Here is a 15,473-nt window from a genome sequence, read left to right as displayed (position 1 = left end):
CTGAAGAGCGGGGGTATAAATAAAATAAATAAATATCCTTCTTGAACTTGTGATGCCCAGAACCAGACAGAGTATTCCAGGTGTGGTCTGACAAAAGCAGAATAAATTGGAATTATTGCTTCCCTATCTGGATACTATATTCCTGTTGATGGAGACAAGAAATACACTGACTTTTTTTTTTGTTCCCACCTCACTACTCTACTAAGACCTTCCAGATCTAGTGTTGTTTTCATGCCAAGTGTTACCATCCTATATTTTTGTATTTGCTTTTTCCTGATATTGACATTAAATTTACAGTTTGCTAACTGCCCAGATAATCTGGACAACATTTGCCCTCCTCTAGTCTGCTGGGACCTCTCCTATTCTCTAAGCATTCTTTCAGATTATTGATAGAGGCTCCGAAATTCTGTTTGCAACTTCCTTTAGTATCTTTTGTCTGGCCCTGGAGGCTTGAATTCCTTTAGGGATCTTAAGTATTACTGTATTATCCCTTTATCTATCCTGAGCTGGTGTCCCTTGCAGCATCATTTGAACCAGACTGAGCTCTGAGGCAAACCAGATTTTGTGCAATTCTGCATTTATTCTCTTCCTCTTTAGTATCTCATCATCTCCAGCATCTCCACACCATGGTCCTATTGTTCCTCTTTTTACATTGAACATAGCTTCTCACCCCACCCCCATCCCTTTTTGATTATTTTTAACCCATCTAACAAGCCTGAGGTGATTTTGAGTTTTAGCTCTTCTGACTTTCTTATTACAAACACCTACTATTTTTCTCATTCGAAGTGAGGCCAAAAATGGCAACATTAAAGACACAGTGCAACAGTTAGAGAAAAGATATAAATGGAATGGTATGGTCTTTGAGCTTTTAAGAGTGCACACTCCTAACTTAAACTCAGGCCAGTACCAAACAAGCATAGATAAATTGTTTGTGCAATCAGTTTTTAGAGCAGAAAGTGCATACTGTAATGCACTGAACTCAATGGAGGACACATGAACCTTCATGTACAGTCCATGCAGGCCCCCCCCCTTTTTTTTTCTGGAAGCAGGTCTTTTGTAAAGTTCATAGTCCTTGATTGCCCACAATTTGAGACTGATTTAGTTTAACTGAATTTCATATTACAGTTATATTTCAACTAACTTATTTCTCAAATGGGCAAGCAAGGGTTGAACTTAGACAACAAAGAAATAGATATAATTAAAGAATTCCCATACCTTGGAATAAACATTGTCCAGAATGGAGACTGCAGTCAAGAAATTAGAAGAAGACTAGGAATGGGAAGGGAAGGTATGAAAGAATTAGACAAGATCCTAAAGTGCAAAGATATTCAATTGAATACTAAAGTTAGAATTGTCCAGTCCTCATCACCATGTACTGATGCAAGAGCTATACAGTGAAGACGGTAGACAAGAGGAAAATTCACTCTAAAGAAATATCCTGAGTAGTAACTGCAGCCTCAAGCACCCATGCCACAAACACTACCAAAGAATCTAGTGTATTGCAGGGACCGAACAGGACAAAGGCGGCCTACAAGGACTGATGAAACTAAAGGTCAATCTGTAAAATGTGGTTCCTCTCAATGGTGCTGCAGCTGTGTACGGAAAAGAATTGGCAGTTTCAGCAAGATGCTCCTTATATAGGGGTGCTGGAGGTGGGCAGGGATACCACCAAAACCCTTATGTAATGCTCTAGAAGATTCCAAAAGATGCACTGTGCAGGCACAGGATAACCCATTGTGTGATTTACAAAAACTATGAAAAGAAAATATAGTGTGGCTGCGTCATACACGGGCGCACCTTACGAAGCTTTCAGCATATGCTGAAAGCCGCACTGGGAAAAGGGGCAGTGCGCCCCATAAGGGATAATGGAACGTGTGCCCATAGTGTACGCGTGCCATCACGCTGCCGCGTGCACGAGCCCCATTCATTTAAGTTGGTTAGCCATGACCGCAGTAAAGTGAATGACAAGACAGGATTAAACAAGTTGCTTGTCATAACTCCAATTGAAAGATGGCAAAGAACCAACACTGGAGAAAAAGCATTCTCAGAATCCATGAGGAGCGAGCCACTACTATATATAATTCCTGCCTCATTCTTTGAAGCTCAGTTTCTGAGGAGAGAGCAAATGGTGAGCTGCGTTTTGAGGATCATAGTTGAGTCTTTGATTTTTTTTTAAAGGCTTGTGTATGTGGGTTTTGTTTGGTTTTGGCTCTGTGCTCTTCCTGAACACATGAGCTAAGGGGATGGGGCTTCTGCTGAGTCACTTACTTGCTTGGGGAAAGAGCCAGCATTCACCAGCTGCATATAACTGCTGCCTCGGTGTTTGGAGCTCAAGTCTCTGAGGGCCACCAGTGCATGCCTTGTGATACATGCAGTCATATCAGTAAGAGTTATTACAGTCTGAAAGGTGTAAAAATAACTGCAGGGATGGAGGCATAAGGATATGTCATTGTTTGCTGCAATGCCTGTGCAATGTTTGTCCTCTTGTCAGAAAACTTCACTGATTACAACTGAAGCAAATGCAAACTGGTGTCTTTCTTCGAAGAGAATTTCAGCACACTGCAGCTACATGATGAGACTCTTTAACACATCAGAGAAAATGAGGACTTTCTGGATACAATGGAGAATTGATCCTACTGATCCAACAGGAAGAAACTGCCAATAAAAACAAAGACAGTTCTAACACTGAGGAAGCACCATAGAGCACAATCACTGCAAGGCATATCAGACATTTCTCGGAGAGCCCATGCTGGTGGTGAGAGGGTGGCCTATGCCATGCCTCCCACTAATTCACTCACTTGCCTCCTCCCTGACTGCCCAGTCACCTGGTGCCAGGCCACACCCTGGAAGAGTGGCCAGGTGGCAGCAGACTCCTTTGCCTCCCCTTCCCAGCCACTTCATCACCCTGACCAGGCAAGTGAAGCAGTGGGAGGGGACAGAAGGGGTGTGTTTGCTCCTCCTGCTCCTCCATTGCCAGGCTTGCCCCCCAGGGAGAAAGCCCAGTGACAGAGCTGCCAGGAAGGATGTGCATTTGTCCCTCCTGCCCCTAAGGAGGAGAAGAGACCAACTAGTGCCACCTCTCCTCTGAGGTGTCACCCGATGCGGTTCACACACTGCATCATTCCAGTCAGTGACTCAGCAGAAGCCTCATCCCTCTGATCATGTACTGAGGTGAGGGGGGGGGGGTGTTTGGAACGGATCCCGTGCAGATAGTTAGGTCCCACTGTATCACTACATAGAAACTGCTTGGTCTTGCTTTAGTTCACATTTGGAAAATGCAGGATCATACAAACTACCATGATCTTTGGGCACAGAGAAAACTTTTGAACTGACGTGTGTTCACCAGCAGCTCTACTACCTGCTTGCAGAGTAGTGTTATCATCTCCTCTTTTAATGAAGGAATATAACTTGAAAAATTAACACTAGAGTTCATTCTGTCTGTGTGGATTTTAGCAATTCAGTTGGAATATCAGCTGTTCCTGGTGATTTATTCTTCCCAATTTCTCTTATTTCAGCTTCCACCTCACTTGCTAGAATTTGGGGTTCATCTTGTATAGTTCTTCATTCCATACATAATTTATTTTTTCATCTCTCTAGTTCCTCTGTGTCTAGTTATCTAGTTCTTCTGTGTATTGATTTCATTGTCCTTTTTATTTCTTCTTGATCTTGTAGGATGTTCCTCTTGTGATCATTGAGCATTCCCTACCCATGGTTTGAATTTTCCTTTGAGTTTCAAGATCTTATGGAATAGGTCTCTCAATCTTCTTTTTTTGTTGTCGTTTTCTGTTTCTCTGCATTCATTATTATAGTAGTTTTCTTTATGCTTGAGTACAAGCCATCAGACAGTTGTGTCCAAGGTTCTAGTTTTGCTGCTCTCTCACTTTTCTTTTGCTTCTCTTCTTTCCTTTATTGCTTGAAGTTTTTAATCTGTTATCCATTGTTTCTTCTCTTTCTTTTTGGCTAACATTAATGTCTTTCTACATTTTTCCTTGACTATATCCTTGGTTTCTGACCATAGTTCTTCTGATTTCCAGTCAGTTATGCTTAATAGAGCAAATCTATTTTTTTATATTTTCTGTAAATTCTGTTGATATTTTGTTCAGATCATATTTTGGTAGGATGACTGGTTTTGTGTTTCTCTTCTTCAGCTTTACTCTAGTTTTTGATATTGGTAGTTTGGGATCTGTACCAAATATGGAAAACAAATTAGAAACTATTGATATACATCTTTATCCACAAAAAGGGAGAGACAAAAGAATGCAGCAAGTATAGGACCAAAATATTAATTTCACATGCAAGCAAAATCCTGCTCAAAATTCTGCATCACAGACAATCATGTATGAAAAGAACAACTTCAGAGGTGCAAGCAGGGATCAGGAAAGGTAGAGGCATCAGAGACCACATTGCTCATTTACGATGGTTAATGGAGAGTACCAAGGTACTAGAAGAGAATCAGCATGCGCTTTATAGACTATAGCAAAGTCTGACTGATAATGAAAAGTTATGGAATGCTCTTAAGGACATGGGAGTGCCATTACATCTGATAGTATTAATGCGAAATCTGTATTACATCAAGAATAGCAAGTACCAATAGCAAGTACATTTCTAAACGGTTTATCAGTGCGCTTAAGCACTCCCTAAGCCAGTGATGGTGAACCTCTGGCACGCGTGCCAGAGGTGGCACTCAGAGCCCTTTCTGTGGGCACATGTGCCATTGCTCCAGTACAGTTTGCCAGAGTTTGTTACTAGAAAGCCAGAGGGACATGGCACTTTGCAATAAATAAGTGGATTTTGTGTTGCCGTTTGGGCACTTGGCCTCTAAAAGGTTCACCATCATTATCCTAAGCGGTTTTACAAAGTGTAAGCTAATTGCCCCCAACAATCTGGGTACTCATTTTAGAGATCTCGGAAGGATGCAAGCGTGAGTCGAGCTTGAGCCCTTTCGCTGGTATTGAAACTCACAAACTTATGATTTGTGAGTGAGTGGCTGCAGTACAGGCATTTAACCACTGTGCTACCAGGGCTCCTGTTAGAACAGAATAGGGAGAATGAGAAATGTTCCCAATTGGCAAAGGAGTCAGGCACGACTGCATTTTATCACCCTACTTGTTTAACTTGTATGCAGAAAATATCATATGAAGAGCAGGTTTAGACTCAGAAGGAGTCAAGATAGGAGGAAGGAACATGACCAATCTAAGATATGCAGATAACACCACACTATTAGGGGAAAACATCATAGACTTGGAACAATTACTAAAGAAGGTCAAAAAAGATAGTGAAAAGGCAGGCTTATTTTTGAACATAAAGAAAACAAAATAATGACCACAGAGTATCTTCATAAATTTAAACTATACAGTGGGCCCGCGTCATACGCGGGTGCGATATACACGACTTTCAGCATATGCTGAAAGCCGTGCCGGAAGAAGCCTCAAAGCACCCTGGAAGGGGTAATGGTGCGTGCCTGTGGCGCATGTCCTGTGTTTCAGGCACGAGCCCCATTATTTTTAATGGAGATCAAGCATATGTGGAATTCTCCTTATGTTGGGGGGAGGGGGTCCGGAATAGATCCCCCACATAAGGGAAGGGCCCTCTGTATAATGAGGATTCTGTGGACAATCAAAAAGGACAAACAAGTGGATCCCAGAACAGATTAAACCTCAACTCCCCTGATTCCAAGATGGCGAAACCGAGGCTATTGTATTTTAACCACATCATTAGAAGACATGACACATTAGAAAGGACAGTAACACTAGGAAAGGTAGAAGGCAGTAGAAAGAGAGAAAGGCCACAAGCCAGGTGGATAGACTCAATCAGAGATGTCACAGGCCTGAGTCTGCAGGACCTAAGCAGAGCAGTGGAACATAGTGGGATATGTCATCCACAGGGTCACCATGAGTCAGAGTCGACTTTAGGGCAGATAACAACAACAATTTAAATAAAAAGAAAGGCTAACCTCCAATTCACAATTGCTGCTTCTAGAACTAATGAAATTAAATGAAGTACATACCAAGAAAAGCTCTTTCTATCTTAATTATTGGGACACACTTAAGATTAAGTTGTGGCACACATCAGAGAGAATGTACTTTCAATTCATATTTAAGAACTTCTAAATCTCCAGGTTTATTTTTAGGAAGCTAAGGTAATTTTTGTTTCTTAAAGTACTGTCAAATATAAGCACCCAAAATGCTAAAATCAGATCAATATTCTAATAAAAACAATAAAAAATACAAACTATTTGTGCAGTTAACAGGCGCAATCTAGCTTCTTCCATTATGTCTGCAATTTGTTGGGGGCTTCTTTCAAATGTAATATCAGCTGCACATTCTGGACATTTCAGTGATTTTGTCAATTGCTGCATTTCTTCTGACTGTAGCTGTAAAAAGGAAATAAGAACAAGAGAATGCAGTTTGACTAAAAATATCAACATTAAAGCCATGAGAGTGATAATAAAATTACACTTAGCTGGTGCTGCTGAAATTCAGCTTCACTTTAAATATGTACATGAGTGATTCTGTGAACCTAGGAAGGGCTGGACATGCCCTTATGAAATTGGTTGCATGTAAAGGAAGAATAGCAAAACGCCCATTCCCTATGCCTGGAGAGATCTTTCTGGAGATATTCACTAAGATAGTCAGACATACTGTCTGAAGCAGGGTCCTAAACTTCCCCTGCCCCCACCTGGTAGCATTTCAAAAAGTCTTGTTCTAATGTTCAGACACCAATTCCTGCCTTCCCTTTCCAGGAAAAAAATAGCATACAAATGAAATAAATAAACATAAAATAAAGTCATCCATTCACTGATTCTAATAGAAAAGTAAATGGAAATGGCTTAACTTTGGCTGGATTGTGCCCTAAATTACAAACACAGTATGCTGATGATACTCTTTACAATACAGCCAAAGTGACACACACCATTGACTACATCCCTTCTGAATTACTATAATGCACTCTACTTTGGGCTGTCTTTACCAACTACACTCATCCCTCCACATTCACTGGGATTAGGGGCACAGAACCCCCATGCATGTGGGGAAACCACAAATAACAAAAATACTTAGGTTTTTACCTGAGAGAACACCTCTCTAGGAATCTCTATCTAGGTCTTCCAGCACAACTATATGGTCAACATCTGCAAGACGTTGACCAGAGAACTGCACTGGAGGAACTACAAATGCTTACTGGAGTGTTCTCTCTAGGAATCTCTAGGTTCTTCAATGTGACTTTTGGTTAAAGTTGACCATAGAGTTGTGTTGGAGGACCTAGCTATTCCTAGAGAGAATATACTAGCCGTGAATAATCAAATCCGCAAAAGTCAAAGCCGCAAATGCGGAAGGATGAGTGTATTTAAAATTTTCAGTGGATCAAAAACACTGTAACCAAATTGTTGACTTGGGAGAGTTAGAAGGAAAAAGTAACTGTTACAACTTTACTGGCTACCTTTCCATTTTTAGTCAGAGTTCTGTATAGCCCCTACATGACTTGGGTCCAGATTATCTGAAAGACTATGGAATCTCCCTGGATGGCCCCACCAGAGGTTTGAGATCTTCCGCAGAAGATTAACTTTTGATTTCACCACCTTCACAGCCATAGTGGTAAGGACACAAGAGAATGACTTCTCCGGTGGCTTCTCCTGGACTGTTGAACTATTCCATCAGGAGACTGACATTTGCTAGTCACTTTGGTTTGGTTTGTGGATGGAGCTGCACCCCCCACCCACCTATATGGTATGTTTTAAATGCTTTTAAATTCTGTTCAACTAAAAACTCATTTTAATGGTGGTTCAGCATTTTAAACTCCATTTTGGATTTATTAATTTGGCATAATTTGTGTAAACTGCCTTGAGTCACATATCTAGAGAAAAGTAGGATAAATTTTTTTTAAAAAGTTCCAGGGAGACTATGGAAACCTTAAATCAGTGTTTAAAGATATTTATGGGTTGTATGAAAGTATACTGAAGCTTAATATAGACAAAAGAAAAATGTTCTTGGTCAAGAGGTTGGCTGATCGAGTGATGGACTTTAATTAGTTTTGGACTGGGTTTCATTCATTCCCCTCCCACTGTAAACCCACCTCAATTTTTAAAACTTTGGTGTTTGTTTTTTTTTGAAAAAACAAATTCCAACTTTGAGTGTTTTAAAAAACTTTTCAAGCAGTTTATTCCTGCAAAATGTCCTCTACAGCCTAGAGCAGGGGTAGGCAACCTGCGGCCCGCGGGCCGGATGCGGCCCGGCAAGGCCTTGGGACCGGCCCCAGCCCGGTCCTGCCGCCGATTGCCGCCGGGGCCTTTGGGAGGCAATTGTCTATAGAAGCCTCAGAAACATGCATTTATACTAACATTTTTTTAAAAATTAGCAAATTTTTTCACGTGTCCTCCATTTTTTTTTAAAAAAAACGTGTCTTCCATTTGAAATTTTTGTCCTACATTTGTCCTGGTTTATTTATATATTTAATTTTTTCAAAAATTATTTAATTATTTATTTTTTTGGCTTCGCCCCCCCAGTTGTCTGAGGGACAGCAACCTGGCCCCCGGCTCAAAAAGGTTGCCTACCCCTGGCCTAGAGGTCTAGACCAGTGTTTCTCAAAAGGTAGCTATTTAAATGTTTTGTTTATAAATAGGACATGTTTTATTTGTAATTTTTATGATTTATACAAAATACAATTACATAAAAAATATATTTTAAGTATTCAATATGACCCTTATGCTTGACCAGAAACAAGCTTTTTAATATCTAGTTCTATAGCTGTGAGGTATAAGAACAAGATGCACACCTGTAACTGTGGTTCTTTGAGTGGTCATCTGTGAACTCACATACTGGGATGTTCTGCGACTGTACAGTGTATTCTTGCAACTTTCTGGAATAGATATTTGAAACTTTCAGGTGGCAACCCCGCCCACTCTCTATTTTGTTCCTCTATTCCCGCTCAATTGCTTGATTTCCCACAGATGCTGCGTACGAGCATGCAAGGAACCAAAAAGCAGGGCACATCAAGAGGAGAGGATGGGCAGGTTTGTGTGAGTTCAGAGATGACCACTTGTATGTAACCCGTTTTTCGTGGTTTCTGTGATGCACACTGGGGAGATTAGCAACGATTAAGACAGGTGGAGAGAGTGTCATTTAAAGAAAGCAATATATAGATCAACAAACAACTTTATAACAGTAAGAACAAGGACCTCTTACGTGACAGAAGGAGGTCAACCAGTCACTTCAAAGCAGAAAGGAGCACTGTTCTTTCAAAGGCTGTGTCTGACCTGGTTATGTTATCTAGCCTATAATGTGAAATAAAGGTCAACGACTGATACGACAGCGATTTTGCACAGCTTTTTGAGAGAGACACCAGCCAGGAATGCAAAAGAGACTGCCACTGCTCCAGTAGAATGGGCTCAAATCCAAGTGGGCACCTGTCCTTTTGCCAACTAGTAAGCTATGTGGATTGTCTAAAAAACCCACCTGGAGAACCATTGGGAAGAGACCAGCTGCCTCAACTTGGAAGCAGAATAGCAAACAAAAATCTTTGAAGTTTGTCTTGATGCCACAGGCTTGTCTGTGCAAAATGCCAGGGCTCTCCATATGTTCAGAAAGTGCTACATCGAAACTGGCGGCAGGGTTCTGCATGAGCTCTGGCAGGATGATATCTTGGTTTAGGTGAAACGAGGAGACTACACTGGGTAAAAATGAAATGTCCAGATTGACCATCACTCTGTCTCGATGAAATCAGAGATACACACACTTCACTGGCACACAGCTCGCTGGCTCTGCTAGCTGATATGATGGCAACGAGAAAAGCAGTTTTCCAGGTGAGTAGACAACGACTGCATGGAGCCATAGGTTCAAATGGCTTCTTGTATAGCTGTGATAGTACAAGTTCAAGGTCACAGGATGTAAATGCTTAAAACCCTTGAGAAATGTCTGTATCAAAGGAGATTGGAAATAAGAAGATAGCCCTTCTTTTCTGTGGTAAAAGATCACCAACAGGTAACAACAAAGTGAAGAAAGGGAGAGTCCCACCTCTGCTAGGGAAAGAAGAAACTCCAAAACATGTCAGGTTCAAGATCAGGATGGAGAAAGCCCTTGAGATTATAAGGAAGTCGAGGAAGTTGTTCCACTTGTAGTGATACAATAATCTGGTGGAGGGCTTATGAACCACTTAGAGGACATGAAGAATTTAATCTGGGAAGTCTGGTAAGATCTGGTCTGTCATGCTGTGAAGTGAAGAGTGTCCAGATCCAGATGGCTGACTGGGCATGTGCATTGTGAGGTCGGGTTGGAGGGGAAGCCATAGAAAGCATCAAGTCATTTTTAGAAGTGGAGCCAACCATGGTAGCCTTGGTGTGATTAGGATGGCATTGGCCTTGTCCTCCAGGAGTTTTGACACCACCCTGGTAATTAGTAGGAATGGTGGAAAGGCATAAAGGAGTCCCCTACAATTGTCTAGGAAGGTGTCATCCATCAAATACACCTCTCAGGTTCTACAGCAGAATCTGGAGAATTGCATATTCTCTCCTGTTGCAAATATATCAATCTCAGGTGTCCTCCAGAGTTCAAAGAGATGTTGGGCTGTGTGGGGACACAGCATCCACACGTAGCAAGACTCTGTGCAGCAACTCAGTTTGTCTGCCAGCATATTTTGTGTCCTGGGAAAGTGGATTGCTTGGATGAGTAGATTCCTACTGAGGCATCAATTCCAGATCCATAATGTCACCTGGAGTAGGGTCTGAGAACTCATACCCCCTGTTTGTTGAGACAGTACACCAAAGTTGTATTGCCTGTAATCACCTGAATAGTGACATTTGACAGGCGAGATCTGAAGGCATGAAGGGCTTTCTCGACAATAAGCATTATGAGCATGCTGAAGTGTAGGGATGCCCCCAAGGGAGACCACCGTCCCTTTATTGAAATGCCCTTGGTGTGTGCACCACAACCTTGTAGGGACGCATCTGATGTGATGATTCGACTAGTTTGGAATGGAAGAAAGGGCATGACGACACAGACATTCACCAGGTTGAGCCATGACTTGATGGACTGGTGGATGTATCGTGGCATTGTGAGTCTTTTGTGTGGAGGATCCTGAAGACGGTTGAAAGCCCTGAGAAACTAAGACCAGAGCAGTCGAAACTGCAGGCATGCGAACAGTGTTATCATACTCATCGAAGCTATGTGACCAAGGGGTATCTGAATCCATCAAGCAATCACTCAGCATGAATATCAACAGCGCAACAGACCGTCTGAGAGTTTAAACTTTCTCGTGTGGGAGGTAGGCTCTAGTGGAAACTGAGTTGAGGATAGCTCCAATAAATGTGATTCTTTTAGATGATACTAGACATGATTTTTCATAACCGATCCTTGGAGGACTTGGCCCTTTTAGGGGTCGGATCACGACCGTCCTTGTCATGGCGCCTCTTCTTCCCATGCTTGGGAGTCTCCTCCGATGGGAAGAATGGGTTGTCCGGGAGGTCGAGGAGGACAGCAGCCGCTGTGGAGGATGTAGGTCTCGGGGACCTTGACTCTTGCGCCGGGTCGGTACGCTCCCTAGGCATCGCATGGCGCTTAGATGCCTTGGAGGACGAAGACGAGGCGAGATGGACCTCCGGCTCGATCGCCTCCTTCGAACGGGAGCCCTCCGTTCCCTCCTTCGGCTTGGAGGCCCGCTCGGTACCCTCAGTCCCCGATGACTTATGGGGGCGCTTGGAGGGTTTGTCGGTGGCACTGGGCGGTTTGGAGCCACGGGCCACATCGGAGGTGGTGGACAGGGTCCCGGCCGGGACACACACCACGCTGGGGACGGCAGCTCTCCCCGATCCCACGCTGGAGACACTTGCCCGAGATGATGAAGCGGGGGGCGCCAGAGGTGGTAGGGAAGAGGCCCGCGAACCCCTCTCCTGCAATTTTCCCAGGGCGATCGCGGAAGTCAGCCGGGACTCATGGTTTTTCCGAGCCTGCGAGGAGAGTGATCTGCAGAGCGCACAAGCCTTCGGGTCGTGGTTTGGACCCAGGCACAGCAGGCAGGTGGAGTGCGGGTCCTGGACGGGCATCTTGCCCTTGCAAATGTCGCACTTCTTGAAAGCCGCAGGCATTTCAGAAGTCGCCAAAGCCGATGGGAAGTCCAAAAACAAGGTCAACAGTCCGAAGGTCCGAAGTTACCAGGGGCAGGAGACAAAGAATGGTCAAGATACAGTCCGAGGACAGAAACGAAAGTGATTCCAAGCAAGCAAAGCAAGCGAAAGTTCCTCTGAAGCAGCTAGCGCGGCGGAAAAAAGGAACTGGGGAAAAGAGCGGGAAGGCAGGGGCCTTATAATGGGTGGGCGGAGTTACTGCCAAAAAGTTTCAATATGTTGCAGAGTTAACTCTGCCCAGTGATTCCAGTAGGTTCCGAGCAGCACTGCGCAGGCGCAGTGAAACCCATTTGTATGATTCGCAGAGACCACGAAGAAGAAATTGAGGATCACTCCTGTGGGGGGTGGTACTCTTCAAATTCGATAAAGTAATCATACTTGATGATATTGAAAACCCAGGCATCATTTGTGATGGTGGACCACGTGAATGAAAGCAGCTAGTCTGTTGTCGAACATGGGTGGAGCAGTCGGAGGGGAAGGAGCACAGCAGTCAAAGATGCTTCTTCCCTTGATCAGTGGGATGTTTCCTAAAACTGAGTTTAAGGCTTTGGGAGTAATTTTTTTTGTCAGAGGAAGAAGGATGAGGAGTTGAGTGATAAGGCCTCAAACCAGAAGGGCTACAATTGTTCCTCGATTCCAAGGGTGGGCAGCTCCACGTGGTTCGCGGTCAAAACAATCCCTGATAATGGGGCAGGTCAAACCTGTGGGCAGTGGAATGCATCTTTTGCATGTGTTCGAGTTTATTATTGATGTCTTCATTGAAGAGGCCCAATTCATCAAACAGAAGATCTTTGACGGCTGCCCATGCCTGAGTAGAAAGTCCTGAGGTGTGAAGCCAGGCATGGCAATGGAGGGCTATGGCACCCGCAGTGATTTTGGCAGAGCAGTCCACTGTATGGTAGGCTGAATTTATCTGCTAACCTGCTAATGAGGTTGTTCCAACAGCCAGCCTGCATCAAAATCCATCACATGATGCAAGTTGTCTATTTTTTTTAGAAGTAGAAGGGATGGTTGAAGGGGTGGACAATGACCTCCTAGAGATCTTCAACATTGATGGAAGAAATGGAAATGAGGAAGTGATGGGTCAGTCAGTCCCTTGCCTTGAATTTTTATCTAGAGTTCCAGGGGATTAGTGTCCGGGAAAGCAGCCAAAGGGCTGATAAGGCACCTAGTTCTCAAACAAACCCCCTCCCAGCACAGCAAAGTCAGTGTAAGCTACACAGTCCTGGAGATTCACAGTAGTTCTACCAAAAGGGATTACCAAGAGAATTGTCAGACGGTCCGAGGTTCAGGGTAACAGATAGGCAGGTCGATAAAGCAGTCCAAGGTCAAGGTTTCCGGGTAATCAAGACAAGAAGCCAAAGGAGCCAGAGACAGAGTCTTTCCTCTAAAAGAGTCAGATATCCACTGGCAAAGAACCACACATGCTCCAGGTGCTTAAGAAGGCAAGGAGCCAGTCTTCAGCTGTGTCTGATTACGAACACGCTTCTGATAAAGCCTCCGAGATCTTCAAAGGCCCTCTCTTTCTGTTCGACGCTCCTTGAAGGTAGGCACACTGCCCAGATCCTCCTCCATGTCCACAGCCTCGGCACCAGGCAAACTTGACTGCTGAACCTCTGGAGGGGCCATAGACTCTGCTCCAGCAGAACTAAGGCCAGCCTCTGGCTCCTCCATTACAGGTTCAAGCCCCAGGGGCTCTGGCTCCTCCATTACAGGTTCAGGTCCCAGGGGCTCTAGCTCATCCTCTGAGTCCTCCAAGCCGTCCTCCAGGCTGGGCATGACAATTAGTCATTCGGATCATTTGCTCAGAAAATGACCTAACGTCATCCATCGGGGAAACTGAGTCATAGTCCATCAGATGCCATAATGGAGAGCATTCCAGTAGGACCTCAGTTATGCACTTTCTAAATTATAATATTTTTAATAGTAAAATACTAATACTCACTTTATAAGGGGAATCAATCGTAATTGCCTCTTCAGCCATTGTCCAATTTGCATCAGCCAAAAATCTGTCAAGCTTCAACATTGAAAAGGCATTGGCCTCCATTTGTCTGATACGCTGAACAGCATTATACATGGCCATGCGCTTTGGAAGAGTAATATTACAAAGGCCTATAAAAGAAGAAAAATAATTAATTGGTCATATCTTGTTTGTAGTTCTGAATAAATGTCAAGGGTGATGATCAAGCTGTAGCCAAAAAGAGTTCTGGAAAAGGAACACCCTTTAAGAAAAAAGTTGGTGTAGCCTAGTAGAATGTCTTCTAACATGGCCTTCCAGGGAGAGGTTAAATATGTAGGACTGTGTGATGATCCAGACCTCCCATATTGCAAAGGTCTGTGGTGAAATCTGGTGCTATTTCTTAGGTCCAGAGAAGCAAACAAAAAGGCAAGGTGTCATTCTGAAATATTTTGCACACAAGAAATAAACAGGTAGAGCTCTCCAAATATCCAAGCAATAGAGGAAATGCTCCAAACAAACGAGTAGAAGAAGGGAGGAAAAGGGAGAGAAGAACAATATTCTGAGAGAGATGGAAATCTGACACAACCTTAGGTAGGAAAGTGATGTCAGATCTGACAATCACCTTATCCTTGTGCCATATCAAATAGAGGTAATCAGTGAGAAGGACACTAAGGCCTCATTCCCACTTACTGAAAGATCAGAATCTCGATCCGGCTCTGTTCTGCTATGCCAAATCGATTCCAAAAGGTCCCTCGTCCACATACGAATGGGGATTTTTTGGAATCACTGTTTTTTGGCACGGACCTTTGTCCCCACCTTCTCTCCAACCTGGCCTTGGTCCCTCCCCTGGCCTTTGTGCTCCCTCCCCCTGGCCTGCCAATGGCCCCTTCTGCGCTTGCCTCGGTTCCTTCCCCGGTTGAGTCTGAGGCTGAGAGAGTGTGACTTGCTCAAGGGAGGTGGGTGGCTCGGAGGAGGAGGAGCCCTTGAGGACAGAGATGGCACCTGCCACCGGCTCTCCTAGTCCCTCCCTCCCATCCCTCCCCCACCTGAATCACCACCTAACGGAGAGGAGGAGGACGGAGGCAAGGTGGGGACACCGGGGAATGGAGCTGGGAGGGGAGGAGGAAGATGGGGAAGACTGGTTTTTGTTTTGTTTTTTAAAAAAACTAATCACAAAATCTCTAGAATGACTAAGCAGCTACTTGTTTCTACAAGTAGTTGCTTTGTCAATCTATCGCTTTTGTGCTTAGTTTTATTTTTTTTAAAAAGACCCAAAAAGGTGGTAGTGGGTGTGCGTGTGACTTCTCCAGGGATGGACGACACCCCCCCCCAGGCTATTTGTCCCTCCCCTTTAAAAATGATTCTGATCTGGCATTCCCACTATTAGGAATCACGTCAGAA

The 15,473-nt window shown here is 43.9% G+C and overlaps 1 protein-coding gene across 1 annotated transcript in view; it reads right to left on the bottom strand.

Moving 5' to 3' along the window:
- The window catches only part of LOC121926322 (sodium/hydrogen exchanger 10-like), a 587,624-nt gene that overhangs the window by 57,759 nt on the left and 514,392 nt on the right, over positions 1-15,473 (bottom strand). The window contains exons 11-12 of the mRNA XM_042459209.1: positions 14,058-14,224; positions 6,233-6,373 (exon numbers count right to left, since the gene is read on the bottom strand). Of these exons, the coding sequence (XP_042315143.1) occupies positions 6,233-6,373; positions 14,058-14,224 (308 nt within the window). The remainder of the gene's footprint in view (positions 1-6,232; positions 6,374-14,057; positions 14,225-15,473) is intronic.

The sequence above is a fragment of the Sceloporus undulatus genome, chromosome 1 (genome assembly GCF_019175285.1).
Source record: "Sceloporus undulatus isolate JIND9_A2432 ecotype Alabama chromosome 1, SceUnd_v1.1, whole genome shotgun sequence".
Taxonomy (NCBI): domain Eukaryota; kingdom Metazoa; phylum Chordata; class Lepidosauria; order Squamata; family Phrynosomatidae; genus Sceloporus; species Sceloporus undulatus.
This window is presented reverse-complemented; position numbering and strand designations above follow the sequence as displayed.